Source organism: Neomonachus schauinslandi, chromosome 15, assembly GCF_002201575.2.
Source record: "Neomonachus schauinslandi chromosome 15, ASM220157v2, whole genome shotgun sequence".
Taxonomy (NCBI): domain Eukaryota; kingdom Metazoa; phylum Chordata; class Mammalia; order Carnivora; family Phocidae; genus Neomonachus; species Neomonachus schauinslandi.
Genome location: NC_058417.1, coordinates 18,384,728 through 18,399,793, shown reverse-complemented (window position 1 = coordinate 18,399,793; position 15,066 = coordinate 18,384,728). Strand labels below are relative to the sequence as shown.

General features: G+C 52.8%; 1 protein-coding gene across 1 annotated transcript in view; it reads right to left on the bottom strand.

Annotated features, from left to right (window-relative positions):
* NOS2 (nitric oxide synthase 2) overlaps nt 1-15,066 on the bottom strand; it is a 36,327-nt gene that overhangs the window by 6,880 nt on the left and 14,381 nt on the right. The window contains 13 exon segments of the mRNA XM_021703959.2: nt 1,159-1,340; nt 2,125-2,203; nt 3,194-3,326; nt 4,356-4,530; nt 4,934-4,983; nt 5,909-6,013; nt 6,895-7,039; nt 7,425-7,507; nt 8,515-8,709; nt 12,121-12,222; nt 12,316-12,490; nt 14,049-14,188; nt 14,282-14,423. Coding sequence (XP_021559634.1) covers nt 1,159-1,340; nt 2,125-2,203; nt 3,194-3,326; nt 4,356-4,530; nt 4,934-4,983; nt 5,909-6,013; nt 6,895-7,039; nt 7,425-7,507; nt 8,515-8,709; nt 12,121-12,222; nt 12,316-12,490; nt 14,049-14,188; nt 14,282-14,423 — 1,706 coding nt within the window.

Here is a 15,066-nt window from a genome sequence, read left to right as displayed (position 1 = left end):
GATGGTTGATTTCGTTAGCTTGTCTCTCCTAGTACCTATTGCCGCTGTGCTGTGCTCCCCACATAGATTGGGCCTCACCATAGCACGGAAAGGGGGTGCTCCAGGCCCCCCCAGGACAGCGTATTTCCCAGGTGAGGATGGCCAGGAGGAGTCTCACTCTCCTGGTCACCCACAGTGTGCCCCTGCCCACAGGCCAAGTGAGGTGGGGATAAATAAGACCCTCAGTGGGTGAGGTTAGAATACCTTGAACATGCAAAGGGGTCATGCACTTTGGAATCCAAGGAGACTCCCCCTTCTCTGAGCTTCTGGACAAATGTTCATTAGCCTGTAGGAAATGGACATTCCTCCATTCCTGCATTTATTTGGTGCCAGGAATTGTGGTGAAGGTTGCATGTGCATCTACTCATTTGGTCTTTACTACAACCTTATGAGGAAGGCTCTCTTATCTCCATTTTAGAGACAAAGAAATAAAGCTTCGAGAGGCTGACTTATAGGCCCAAGGTCACGCAGCTAGTAATGCTAGTCCCTGATGGCTCAGGGACTCTAACCTTCAAAGCTCAGCGTTTTTACACTGTTCCCACATCTCTCCATTATGTCATCAGGCAAAGTGCACACACATGTTTATTGTGGGGCCTGAAGAGACAAAGCCTATAAAATGCTGGCATCTAGTAATTACCCAATGAATACCAGCTGCTACTGTGATGATGATGATGATGATGATGATGATGATGAAGAAGAAGAAGAATACTCTTGCCTATCTGCCTCCTGTACTAGGTAGTGAGCTTTCTGAGTGTGGACACTGAGTCTCATTCATTTTTGTAGCCCAGGGCCTGCCTAGTATATAGATGCGACCAACTGGTTAAAATTTTGATGCAAAAATAAATGAATCCATCCCTTAACAAAAAAGTGGCTGAGTGAGCAAAAGAATGAAGGGAAAGAGACTCCCCAGCCTCTGGGGTTGGGGAGAGCCCCAAAGAAGCATCCCTTCTGTTGGCCAAATCGCATCAGCGGGGGCTTGGGTGGTCCCCCCACTCAGCAGGAAGGATAGGGTTAGGAGCCCACAGCACAGGGATGGGACCAGCCCATCAGCGGAGTTGGGGGGCTGCCGGGGTGGGGAGAGGGGGGTGGGATGCTAGGGCCACCGTGCAGAGGTCTTACCACTCTCACTGAGCGTCTCCAGGTGCACAGGCTGGTGGGGTGCAGGGCCATCTACCACTCGCTCCAAGATGCCTCGCACCAGGGCTGGCTGGTTGCCCGGGCAAACCCCGAGGTGCTCTCCGGGCATGTAGCTCAGCCCGCAGCTGTCCTCACAGGAAAGCTCCACCAGGAGGGTGGTGCGGCTGGAGAAGGGAAAAAGAAGCCTCTGGTGACGCCACCAGGATTTCCTCCCGAGCTCCCTGATGGGCGGGCCGACTTCCCCAGGAAATGTGCCCTCTTTTCATTTTCCTTCTCAGTTCGGTGAGCACGGGTCGGGTCGGGTTGCTGGCATCCCCTGGAGCTAGGGTGCTCAAGAGGGCCTGGTGCCCACTGGGCCTGAGGTTTCTCTGTGGGGAGAGGGTGGGCAGCCCCCTCCCTGGGCAGTACTCCCGAGCCCACCTGGGCTTGACCACACCCTCCACCTAAAGAGAGCATCCCCCTTGGAGATCTGTGGGCATTAGAACAAACACTTCCTTGTCCCCAGCACAAATCTGGCTCTTATTAGAACAAAGCCCAGTTTTCCTAATGAATGGGGGAGGACAGCACAGACAAACAAAACCAACAGGGAATTCCTAACACTTGTTTCTCCTGACGGGGAAATGTCCTTCCCTGCCAAAAATTTTCTTGGAAGTTCTTAAGAAAGAGCCAAATGGTTTGAGTTTCTCTTTGCCCGCCCTCCACCTTTGGTGAAAGGGTTTAGTGACAAAGGACGGGTAGTAAAGCAGGTGCCTAGTTCTTAAGCTGGAAAACTGGCCCACGGTTAATGGAGACCAGACCTAAAGGCACCAGAGGTCACAGGGGTTACCGGCCAAGTCGGTGCTACCCATGACATCATGGCTAATGCCAGTGCACACTTCTCTCCTTTCAAAGACTGACTTGCTCTGGTCTTCCCTTCATTATATCAAACCTGTGGGACATCACCCCTACCTGGATTGGGGACTCTGTAGATTCCGTTGTGATTTGAGCCTCAGGGTGAACACGTTCTTGGCGTGCATACTGCTGAGGGCTGTGGGGGACAGAGAGGATGAAGTGGCAGAGTGGCTCTTAAGCATTGGTGGGGGTCAGCCTCCCCGAGTCTGAGTCAGTTATGCCTGGACACTACCCCTGGGGTGTCCCGCTGTGATGGTGGGATAGAGTTTTCTTTTGCTGTTTCCCTGCCATGTTTCTAAATCACAAATAAAGACACTTGGTCTAACAGGGGTGTTTGTGCTGCTGCTAGGTGGGGAGGGGGAATGCATTAGGTGCCCAAAGAGGGGCATTTCTAGGCCATCCCCATGGCCTGGCATCTGTGGGAGAGCATAGTTGAACTTGGGGGTACCCTAAACACGCAGAAAGCTACACAACTCCTGTACTCATGGTACAAGAAAAGAGGAATCGTGGAGGCCCAGCGTCCAGAAGCCACCGTCGAGCAGCCTGGGATTGCCTCCACAAGATGTTTTTTACAATACTTGGCTGCTGTCAGAGCTGGACGGCTGGGGCTCAAATCCCAGCCTGGCCACCTGCTAGCAACCTGCTTCACCTCCCCAAGCTTTCGTTTCTTTGTGCCCCCCTTTTTTTAAGTATTCTTTGCACCCAACATGGGACTCAAACTCACGACCCGGAGATCAAGAGTAGGATGCCCCCACCAGCTGAGCCAGCCAGGCGCCCAGGTCCTTGGGCCCTTCTTGTAAGATGAATGTCAGGGCTCGCTTAGAGTGGGCGGGCGAGGAGCGCAGCCCAGTGCCTGGCACACAGGAGGCCGTCAGTTGGTGCTGGCTCCCCTTTCTTCTACCACCCGCCCGGGGCTTCCTCCTGAAACAGCCTCCCTCAGAGATGAAGCAAGCTCTCCTGCCTCGCACCCCAGCAGGCTCTCGGATCCAACAAGAGAGAGAGCCTGGCAGCCCAAGGCCAGCTGCCTCTGTTCAGAGGGTCCTAGTGGTCTCCTCGACCACAGACTCAGGGCGCAGAGACCTCCACCCCGGCAGGAAGGGCCCATGCAGTGCGACGCATAAGGTACCTTTGTTGAGGTCCAGAGGCCGCGAGTCCTGCACGAGCCTGTAGTGCTGTGGGTCCCAGGTCACATTGCAGGTGTAGAGCTTGGGGATCTGAACGCTGTGTTTGCCTCGCACATTGAACATCTCACAGGCTGCCTGGAAGAAGAGGGAGCAGACCGGTGTTAACCACGGTCACTGTCATCCTCAACGATGTCATCCCCATCAATGGGGCCACCATTTTGTAGGTCCTTACAAATAGGTGAAGTGCTTCCTATAATTACTAAGCACGTGGGTCAGACTGGGCCACTGTGAGGACTCAAAGAGGTGGCCGGGCTCGGCACACGGTTGCTACTACTATTCACATGGATGTTAATATTGACAGTATCTCACTTTACCCACATGCCCACCCCCTGAGGTTGGATAACTCCCATGCTCCTGGTGTGGAGTCACATGCAGGCGGTGTGGGCCTGGCAACCAGGTCTGCCCCGACTCAAGCTGGTGCTTTAAGTACCGCTGCTGGGTGAAATACTCTGCTTACACGAGGAGTTTGTTTGTTTTTCTTTAAGATTTTATTTATTTGAGAGAGAGAGAGAGCGAGTGCAGGGAGGGGCAGAGGGAGAGAAAGAATCCCAAGCAGATGCCCTGCTGAGCACAGAGCCCGAAATGGGGCTCAATCCCATGACCCCGAGATCATGACCTGAGCTGAAATCCAGAGTTGGACACTTAACTGACTGAGCGACCCAGGTGCCCCAATAAGGAGTTCTTTAAATCAGGGGCGTCAGGCTATAGGCAGCGAAGCCCTACTGAGATTCTGACACAGGTCCAGAGACTCCACTGCATGGTCCCTGTCCCCAGGCTCTCTGTGGCTGGGAGACTGAAACAAGGCAAAGTCATCGAGGGGTGACCTGAGTAATCAGAGGGGGAAAGATCTTAAACCAAAGTTCCTGGAGGATGGGAGGTGTCTCAGCCCTCTTCTCCTACCCAGGGATGCATGCTTCAAGTGGAGTTCTGGGGGAGCTGAGGGAGAGCAGCAGTGACCTGAGCCCTCAGGCTACACCTAGGACTGTGCCTGTAGGACCAGGCGGGGGTCAGGCTACCCAGGATGCCCGGCACAGAAGTCCTGGACAGGGATGGGCTGTGGCCTCCCTGTCCCTGCTGAGGGGGCAGCTCCAGCTAAGAACTGACCTTGAAGGTCTGCACGGCCCAGCTGCGGAAGGCTTCCTCCTGTCCACTGAGCTCGTCCCCCTCCCCTGTTGGGGCGAGCTGAGAGGCCCCCAGATGGGACAGCTTCTGGTCGATGTCATGAGCAAAGGCACAGAACTGAGGGTACATGCTGGAGCCGAGGCCGAACACAGCATACCTGCCCGAGGAGGACACACACATGGAGACTGGAGTGAGCTCACCCCTGCAAGCATCACATAGCACGACCGGCCTGTAAACCAGCCTCAGACACCCCCACTCCAGCTGGGCACAGGACCGGTCAGTGCACGCCATCTTCAGGTCCTCTCCAGCTCCCAAGCCACAATTGTCACCAACTCCCGTGACCAATCCCATGCTCAGCTTGCAGACCTATGAGAGGGACTTAGTTTCCCCGGTTTGACCCTTGACACACTCTGAGGACAGGCTCTCATTGTGCCTGGACATCTTGGACGAGACCCCCCCCCCCCTTACACACAACCAGTACCCTCCCTGGAACCCAGGTCCCAGAACCCTTAGGTCCATAAGGCAGGGCTTGGACAAGTGCGAGTGGGGAAAAGCCTTACCTGAACTTGTTGGTAAGCTCTTTCAGCATGAAGAGAGATTTTTTCAGTTTCTAGAAAGAGAGAGAACCACTGAGTTCTCAGGATAAGATTCATAAAAGCACTGCTTTTACTTTTCTTCTGGTGGCCCACTTCAAAACTGGCCACATCTGTCAGAAGAAGGTTCAGGATCCACAAACGGAAGTCAGTTTATGTGTGGGGCCAACTGGCTGGGGCTCAAGGACCAGTTCAGCCTTAGTAACTCATATGGGCCTGTAGCCCCGAATAGCCCAGCCCCATCCAGCTCTGGTAGAGAGAGGGCCCGGCATCTCCAGGGGGTCTCCTAATGGAGCATAAGCCTCTTTTCCTGTTTGGAACCTGGTAAGAATGACAACTGGTCCCGTACTCTCTAAGATAACCCTGATTTCCAAGGAACTCAAGATAATTTTAGGTGAAATATGAAATAGTGTCAAATCATATGGTAAGACAGTATTCTCTTTTTTGTAATTTTTTTTTTAGTTATTCCTGTTTCTATCATTATTATCGTCTTTACGAAAACTAGGGAGAGTCTCAGCTTGGAGCTACTGGAGCCCAAAGACCTCTAATACTCGGCCATTGCTCATTTTAAAAAAACAAAGCAAGCCATGCTCAGGCAACAGTGTCTAGCGAAAATTCAAGAACTGTGGCTTTCATTGGATTTATTTTTTGTCGGCTTTCCATCTGTGGGGATGATACAAAGTTTCCCTTACACATTAATTTTTGAGTTTAAAAAAGGTGGGTCAACTTACTTAAAAATATAAAGTATGTCCTAGGAAAGGGGTCACATACATATGGTGATAATTACAAAGAAGGCAGCCAAATGCTGGGGCTGGGGCAGCCCAGAGTGATCTGAGCACTCACTTCCAAATGTCCTCCGTAGGACATGCTGAATCACCCAGATCCTTTCCTTGGCCCCCTCGGGCCCTGGCACCCCCGACCACTGGGACCCAGGCCACCCACCTCTCCATTGCCGGGCGAGTCTCCATTCCCAAACGTGCTGGTCACCACCAGAAGCAGCTGCTCCTCCTCCAGATGACTCAGCTTGTACTCGTCCATGCAGAGGACCTGCAGGGCCCCAAAGGAGGACATCAGCCCTCCATGCCGTCCCCAGACACCCTGTGCTTCCCTTTCCCCACCCAGGCCAGAAGCCCCCCTCATCATCTGTTTCCCCCAGGCCCTGCCCACGCCCAGCACAAGCGTGGCACAGAGGTGGGTGCTCCACGAATCCCTGTCAAATAAACCCACGTGAACACCTCGCTCCCCATCCTCCGGCCCCACACAAGCCCCACCACCAGCACATCCACAAGCCGGGGAGGGCTCGCCTCCAAAACCCTGCAGGCCCCCAGTCAAAACGCTCCCACTGCTATTTTGAATTCTGAAGTGTGTGGACGTGTTTTCCACAAAAATGAGATGAGCGCGTTACAAAAATGACGATCCTTTAATGCCTCGGGGATCCGAATGCTTCGCCTGAAGCTAATCTCAGGTGACACGTGTCACCGCTTCCCTGTTTGACGCACGCCCACGTGACGTGGGAGGTCTCCAAGAAGGATAAAATCCAACACTGACAGAATGAATGAGTCACCCTCTGGGGTTCTGTTTTATTTCCTATTCATCCTTTGCCCCCTTCACGTTTAGCACTGTGCCCTGTAGGGAAGGTGTTGAGTAAATAGGAATAAAATCCATCTACAGGAGCTCACGGATGTTGCGACTTGGGTTAGGAGAGCATTTCTCAAACTGTGTTCCCTGGAACACCATGGAAAAGTTGTGTGCTATGTAAATTTGGGAATCCCTGGACACACACCTATCCTTCTGTCACAAATTTACAATGTACGATCAGCACATCCAAGGCTCTGGGACATTCAGGAGCAGAGCAACCATTTTAACTTTTGCCAACTTGTCTGTACGCAGGCAGAGAAAAAAGGCCCATGTCCAGCTAAGCCGGCTACCTTGGGGTTGAAGGCACAGCTGAACAAGGCCCCCAGGTCCCGGGCCAGCATTTCAGACTTTCCTGTCTCCGTCGCAAAGAGGATTGTGGCCCTGACTCGGGACGCCATGGTCCTGCGCATCAGCATGGAGGTGAAGAGCACAGCTCTGTGTGGACAGACAGACAGACACTGTGCTGACTCAGCCTTCCAGAGGAACATGGGGGCCCCAGGAGAACAGGAGAGGGACAGTGTTTAAAGTGTGGCAGGATGAGGGAAAGGAATGCACGTTTCTTACCAGCTACTGACCCTGACCCGTGGCCCTTCGCCTCCCTTCACCCGCTCAACCCACCACTCAGCCCCTGGGGAGAATGGAGGACAGGGAAGGTTGGGCCAACGGCGGCAGGTGATCCCCCTTGGCATCTGGACCCCTGTGAACCATCCTCCATAAAGATCTCCATGTCTCTTGGTTCCCGGCCCGTCGAGACCGAGAAGGGCAGCGCCTGGAAGGAAGGGCTGACGTTCAGGCCTCAGCACCAGCCGCTCCCACTTACTTAACCAAGACTTTGAACGGAATCTTTCTTCTCCGGGGTCTCCGCTTCTCGTCCTGCCAGGTGTGGGTTTTCCAGGCCTCCACCTTCAGACAGGAAGGCACACGTATATGAGGGCAGGTGGGCCCTGGCTCGGCTCTGGTGTGGGGATGCGAGGAAGATAGAGGACCCTTCGTGCCCTCTGTGAGGCGGGGCTCCCTGAGTGCCCCACTGGGGAGGACTGGGGCTCTGTCTCCCTCGGAGCTACAGCCCCAGTGGCCAGCTTAGAGCCTGCCCACACCGGGGGGTCTGCTGGCTTATTCTCCATTAGTGTCTCCCCAGAAGGAAGAGTCCCCACTTCGCTTCCAGTTTTAGTGTCTAATTACTAGGCAGGTCATATGATGTAGAGTCCAAACTGGGTTCCTCCTTTGAGAGGAAAAGGAGGTGCTACCACAGCAGCTACAAACTGTCCCCAGCGAACAGTCACCCTGATCTGCTACTTAGCATCTTAAAGTAAGGAAGCTCTTCCCCAAATCAAACCAAAGTCCTTTTTTGACAAAAAATGAACTGGTTTCAACAGGTAACGGTGATAGAGTACGTTCTAGGTTGGGCATCCACCAGTTTGTGGGATCCTCCTATCGTGGAGCTAATAATGCTCATCGCTTTTAGAGATGAGAACAGCAGGGCTCACGTGGGTGAAAAGACCCACCCAAGATCCTACAGCTAGGAAGTGGCAGAGTCGCCTACAGGCGTCTCTGACCCGGGAGCCAAGCTCTTCACCATGATGGGCTCTGACTCTCTACAGGTGGGGGTAATGGTGGTCAGCCTCAGAAGTGTAAGCCCCAGCAAAGCAATGGGCCCCTGAAGGTAGAATAAAAGGTCTTTCCTGAAGTCCCACTCTCTGTGGGAACAAACGCTGCTCAGCATCCGTGACTACAGCCTGAAAAGCAGAGGGCTCTGTGTCCCCGACCCTTCCCCGTGGGTCCTGCACGAGTGAGCATACACATGCGTGCATTTGTGCACACGCACGCTCATGCACGCGCACACACCTACAGACACACTCTCTCTACCCCTTAGCTCCCAAGACAGACAGGAGAGGAAAGCCCTGCCTTACCTGGTAGTAGTAGAAAGGGGACAGGACATAGTTTAACATCTCCTGGTGGAACACAGGAGTGATGCTCCCAGAAATCGGGGGGACCAGCCAAATCCAGTCAGCCGGGCAGCCCCCTCGGGAGCGGTACTCGTTCTGCATGTACTTCATGAAGGACTCTGCAGCTGAGTGGTGGTCCATGATGGTCACATTCTGCTTCTGAATTAGAAGGAGGCAAAGAGGGGGGGTTGAGGCAAGGGATGGGGGAGTCAGGAGCACGGTCGGTCGGCTGCAGGGTTCCCAAGATGGAAAGGCCGGGCACTCAGTAAAATGGGACAGCCATTGCCCCTGGCTACCTCCTTGCTGCTAAAAATAAATACCCAAGTGGAAGACACTTTCGGAGCCTCCTAAGGAGCCCCAGAAATCACCATAGCCATGGTGGGCCCACACGTCACATGGTGGCCCCCCCCCGGCCCTCTAGGGACAGTGTCAGTTCTCAGGCCACACCTATAAGTCTCCCCCAACTCCCAACAAATGGCTCCCTCTGGATGCTGATAAATACAACCACGAAGTCTTCTTGCCACTTGTTAGTAGAGAGTTGCAGGAGTCACTTCTCTGAGAATGTGGCTCTCCCAGCCAAGAAGGAACTAGACATCTCTGGAGAGGACTGAGTGTTGGGGGGAACCATAGTGTGTACGGAAGACAAATCACCACCATGTCCCACATCCTAAAATTAAAAGCCAAGGGGTCTAAGCCTTCCTGGAATGATCTAACAGAGGCAGCCACACCCCTCACTGTCTGGGGCAACTCATCGAGTCAAGAGACATTTGTTTAATGTCATGATTCAAACCGTGGCCTCTTATTGGCCGTATGACCTTGGCTATTAGCTGCTGAACCTCATTAAGCCTTGAAAGCACAGGACATGCGCAGTAAGCGTTAGCTGCCATCCTTACTTCTGTCTGCTAGGGCAGTGCGTCAGGCACAGGTATTACAGAGGTGAACGCAAGGCCCCTTTTCCGCATTAGATTATATTCTAAGGAGGGGAGGCAGTGGAAGTTGGCTGTCCCTGTGGTCTGCTATGAGATATAACGGAGGAGAGTGCAGGTGCTGCTGGGGGATGGAGGGGGTTGAGCTCAGACACAGGCCTGGGGGAGAAGGAGGGGATTCCAGAAGCTACTTCTAAGTGGAGGCAAGTCTTTTTTTTTTTTTTAAGATTTTATTTATTTATTTGACACAGAGAGAGAGAGAGAGAACACAAGCAGGGGGAGTGGCAGAGGGAGAGGAAGAAGCAGGCTCCCGCTGAGCAGGGAGCCCAACATGGAGCTCGATCGCAGGACCCCGAGATCATGACCTGAGCCCAAGGCAGATGCTTAACTGACTGAGCCACCCAGGCGTCCCATAAGCAGAAGTAAGTCCTAAGAGATGGGCAGAGTTAGGCAGGGCATGGGCATTCCTGGAGGTGGACACTGCCCCAGTCAAGGCGGAGGCCCAAGAGCAGCCTGCTGATGGAGGGCTCATCGGGTCTTTCGCGATCTTACACATCTACAAGCAGGTGCCAGACCAATTGTAAGCTCAGAAGCTGATGACAGTAATAATAAATAATAAGAACAATAAGACTAAGGCCTACTGGGCGCCTGGGTGGCTCAGTTGGTTAAGCGACTGCCTTCGGCTCAGGTCATGATCCCGGAGTCCTAGGATCGAGTCCCGCATTGGGCTCCCGGCTCGGCGGGGAGCCTACTTCTCCCTCTGACCCTATCCCCTCTCATGCTGTTTCTCTCTCTCTCAAATAAATAAATAAATAAAATCTTTAAAAAAAAAAAAAAGACTAAGGCCTACTGAGTGTTCGCTAGGGACCAGGCAGCACAGCTCAGTGTTGTGCATACATTTTCATTTAATTCTTACAATAACCTAGTGAGGAAGGTCCTACTATTTATTTCCATTTTTACAGATGAGGAAGCTTATCCTAAAAGAGGGTGATGAGGAAGTCCTGGAGACTCTCTAGCAGTGGAGGGATGTGGTCAGCAATGATCAGGAGACAGTTGAGGATCAGCAGATTTTCTGGGACATATCTGCATCCTGCAGTGACAGGGCTGGTGCACAGAGCCCCCAGGAGTCAGGATGTGTGGTCCACGGGCAGCAGGGTCCTTCTGAGCTGGGCCATCCCCAGGGGGCTCTTCCTGTTCTGCCTCAGGCCCCCCGTAACAATCAATCACAAGCTTCACCTGCCTATGGGGTGACCAGCCCTGGGAAGCTGTGCAATTGTAAATATTCACCAATGTTTGTTTAATGTCAACTCCCTACTCCACTCCACAAGGAAAGGGTTTTTGTCTATTTTGTTCACCACTCACATCCTTGGCCAAGCCTAGTGCCCGGCACATGCAAAATGTTCAATACGTTTTGCAGAATGAATAAAGGACTGTCTTCCTAGTGGTCTGGCTTTCAGGGCATCTGCCAGCTTTGGGGAGATGGTTTCAGCCTCTACGGTACTATCTTCACACATCCTCTGCCTCCTTCCCAAAAGGAAGGGGAACGTTCATATGAGTAAGAGCAGCAGACAGACCAGAAGGCTCAGTCCCACACAAGTACTAACCCGTGTGTGGGCCCATGGGGTGCGTACAGTCGCTCAGCAGAACAAGGGCAGCCCCTGCTCATGTGGACACGGGCTCTCATTCATTCAATACATATTTCTTCCCGTATCTACAATGGCCAGACATTCTTCTACGCTCTAGAGATAGAATAGTGGATAAAAGTGACAAGGCCCAGCCCTAAGAAAGGCATGAAGTAGATGTACTATGTGATGTCAGGAGCTAGTTAAGAATTATGAAGAAAAATAAAGACAGAGTCGAAGAAGAGAGAGGGATGAGATGGAGCTGGGGTAAGGGTGCCGTCTTCCATGGTGTGGTCAGGAAGAGCAACTCTAAGGAGGCGACCATAGAGACCTGGATGAAGGGAAGGAGGGGGTCATGGGATGATCTGTGGGAAGGGTGTTCTAGGCAGAGGGAAAAGCAAGTGCAAAGGCCCTGAGGTGGGAACCATCTTGGTGAGTTTGGAAAACAGCAAGAATTCCAGAGTGACCAGAAGAGCGGTAGAGGACAGAAGTCTGACTGGAGTGGCTGGAGGACGAGGATGTGGAGTGAGATCTTTCAGCGGGTTAGCAGTAAAAGGAAGCAGGAAAACAAGGTAGTAGCTGGGGGACTTATTTGGTTAGCTGGTCATTTCTTTCTTGGAGATGGGACCTGTTACAGCCTATTGGTCACTGCTGAAAATGATCCAGCAGAGAGGAAGACACTGATGAGACAGAAGAAGGGGGGCAGAATTTTTAGGAGTAAAGTCCTTGAGAAATGGAGAGGGAATAGGATTCAGTGCTCAAGCTCGGGGATGGACAAGTCTTGAAAGGTAAGGAGTTGCCTGTTGCTAGAAGCATTCAAGTTTACACTAGAAGACCCAGTGTGAGTAGGAGGGCTTATCTGTCTGCATCCCCAGCGCCTAGCACAAACTAGGTGCTCAATACTAGTGTGATGCATATAAAAAATGGACAATGCTGTCAGGGGAGAACCAAGCATGAGATGAGCGGTTGGACCAGATAACCTTCTGACCAGAAAGTCTCTAGACTCACAGAACACGACGTACCTGGAAGCTGTGGAGCACAGCAACATTGATCTCAATGACAGCCCGGTCCTTCCAGAGTGAGGCCAGCTTGTGCGTTTCCAGGCCCATCCTTCTGCCCACTTCCTGCAGAGGCAGAGTGATGGGGTGAGTTGGTCCTCACGAACCCCCTGGACGGACCCACATCTGCAGCTGGCCCCGCCCACCGGGCCCCGTTACCTCCAGAATGTTGTAGCGCTGAACGTCACAGAAGTCCCGGACCCCGATCTCCGTGCCCATGTACCAGCCGTTGAAGGGGCACCCTGGGAACTCGAGGCCACCCACCTCGAGCAGCATGTTGGCCACTGCAGGCAGGGCGTACCACTTCAGCTGCAGCTCACGGAACCACTCATACCTGGCAGGGAGGCAGAGCCAGTGGTCACTGGGGCCTGCGTTATTGCCCACCCTCTCCCTCCACCCCCACCGACAAAAAAGGCTTCAGAAAAAGAGTCAAGCAAGAAAACTCCTTCCCAACTCCAACCTGGAGAGGGGAACAGGGCACAGTAGGTATCATTCATTAATTATGCATTCATTTACCCGCTCGTTCATGCAAAGATATGTTAAGCAACAAGCATGTGACAGGCACCATGCTAAATGCAGAGAACCCAACATAACTCAGCGGTTAAGGACTCTAGTGTCAGAAAGCCCAGGTTCAAGTTCTTCTTTACTGCTTATCAGCTGTGTGACCTTGGGATGTGAGTTAGCCTCTCTGAGCCTCAGTAACCCCACCAGTAAAATAGAGATACTAGCACCAAACTCATGGGTTTACTATAAAGATAATGGTATCACTCATTTGTAAATTCATTTATTCCAGAAATATTTGTAATCGAGCACCTACTATGTGCCAGGTACCCTTCAGGTGTTAGGGATATATAACTGAACAAGAAAGGCAGGATCCGGGCGCCTGGGTGGCTCAGTTGGTTAAGCGACTGCCTTCGGCTCAGGTCATGATCCTGGAGTCCCTGGATCGAGTCCCGCATCGGGCTCCCTGCTCGGCAGGGAGTCTGCTTCTCCCTCTGACCCTCCTCCCTCTCATGCTCTCTGTATCTCATTCTCTCTGTCTCAAATAAATAAATAAAATCTTTAAAAAAAAAAAAAAAAAAGAAAGGCAGGATCCCTATTCTCAAGGAGCTTACAGACTAGAGTCTAGACTATAAACAAGTGAACAGATGAATAGAAAAATAATAGCAAGGTGATGTGGTAGACAGAAGGTGAGAGTATCTGCTCTAGATTGAGTGTTCAGGATAGGCTTCTCAGAGGGGGTGACATTCAGGAAATACTTCATTGTCAAGAAGAAATGAATCCTTTAAATTTCCGAGGAAAAGGCATGTCAGGCAGAGGGAATAGCGAATGCAAAGGCCCTGAGGTGGGATTGAGTTCAGCGTATGCAAGGGACAAAAAGAAGAGTCCAGCTCAGTGCCTGCTACACAGTGAGTCTCAATATAAGGAATATAAGGAGTTTTTGTGATGATGATTGCTGCCCAGAGCAGAGGCTGAACCAGATGAGCCCCAGAAGTCACTATGGCCCTATAGTTTCACCACAGTACGAAGAGGGGTAGTTGAGAGAGCTGGCAGGAAGACAAGAGGCCTGGGCTGCTCAGTGTGAGAATGATAGAGCCTTTTGAGGGTTCCTCTCCCAAGGTCACTGCTTTCCAAGTTCCTAGGGCCCCATCTGTCTAAGCCTCTGCTTCCCCCTCATCATCAACATATCCTCCTAAGTCTGAGGCCCAAGACCCAAGTCCGGGGTTGCTGTGCAAGCGTCGACAAGGCAAGCCTTGAGAGCCAGCCCTTTTGCACACCGCCTGCTGCTGGCTGGGCTTTGCGGGCAAGGAGGGGCCTGAGGACTGAGATCTCCCCAAGGAAGGGATGGAGCATGCACGTTGACACACAGCCCAGCACCCCCGCCTGCTTACTTGGGATGTTCCATGGGCACCTCGAGCACAAGGTCAGGCGGAATTTCAAAGAACTCAGGGTCCTGGCCATCCGCCTGTAGCACCAGGGGCACCACATCGAAGCGGCCGTACTTGGGCTTCCAGCCCAGGTCGATGCACAGCTGCGGGCAAGACGGGCCCAAATGAGTCCACTGACCCAGGCCCCTTGACCCCTCTGGCTCCACTCTGTCAGCCGCCAAGGCTGGATCCCGAACCTGAGTGAACTCCACGCTGGCGGGGTCCCCCAGGATGGTGCCGTCCGGCATCTGGTAGCCGGCATACCGGATGAGCTGAGCATTCCAGACCCGGAAGTCATGCTTCCCATCGCTCCGCTGGGGGAACACAGTGATGGCCGACCTTCCCCAAGACAAGGACAGTGCCATTTACTCCTCGGCTTCAGTAGGGGCTCCCAGCCAGCCTCCCCAGGTCCCCCTCTGCCCCCTGTCTTCCCGCTCCCCATCCCCCTGCACCTGACCTAACTGAACCAAACTCCTACAGCAACACAACATGCCAGGCTCTCACTGGCCTCAGTGTAACCTTGCCTCCCTTCCTGACATACCCTCTCTCTCTCCTTCTTCTCCTTCTGGCGCCTCCTCTTCCTTTGAGACCAATACAGGGACCACCCCTTCCAGGAACATTCCCCATCCCTTGGGCGGGGTTAGCTGTCCCAGCCTTTTCCCTTGCTGCACCTTTCTCTCATGCAGTCCAGTTAGCGGGATGCTTGTCTAGAGCCAGGCATAGGTTCACAGTGGGCTGGAGCAGGGTCCTAAGTCTTAGTCACCTCTGTATTGGCCCCACCCCACTGCCATGCCTAGTCATGGGTTGGGTCCCCATTATATGGGCGCTGTTTGCTGAACAGAAAAATGAATGAATGACAGAATGGGTTGTTCAGTCCTATCAGCCTTGACCTCTTTGGTTGGGGGTAGAAGAAGGTAAGGTTTGGGGCGGGGGTGGGTACTGATGAGCAGTGACTCTCCAGTTCTAAGAAAAATGACACATT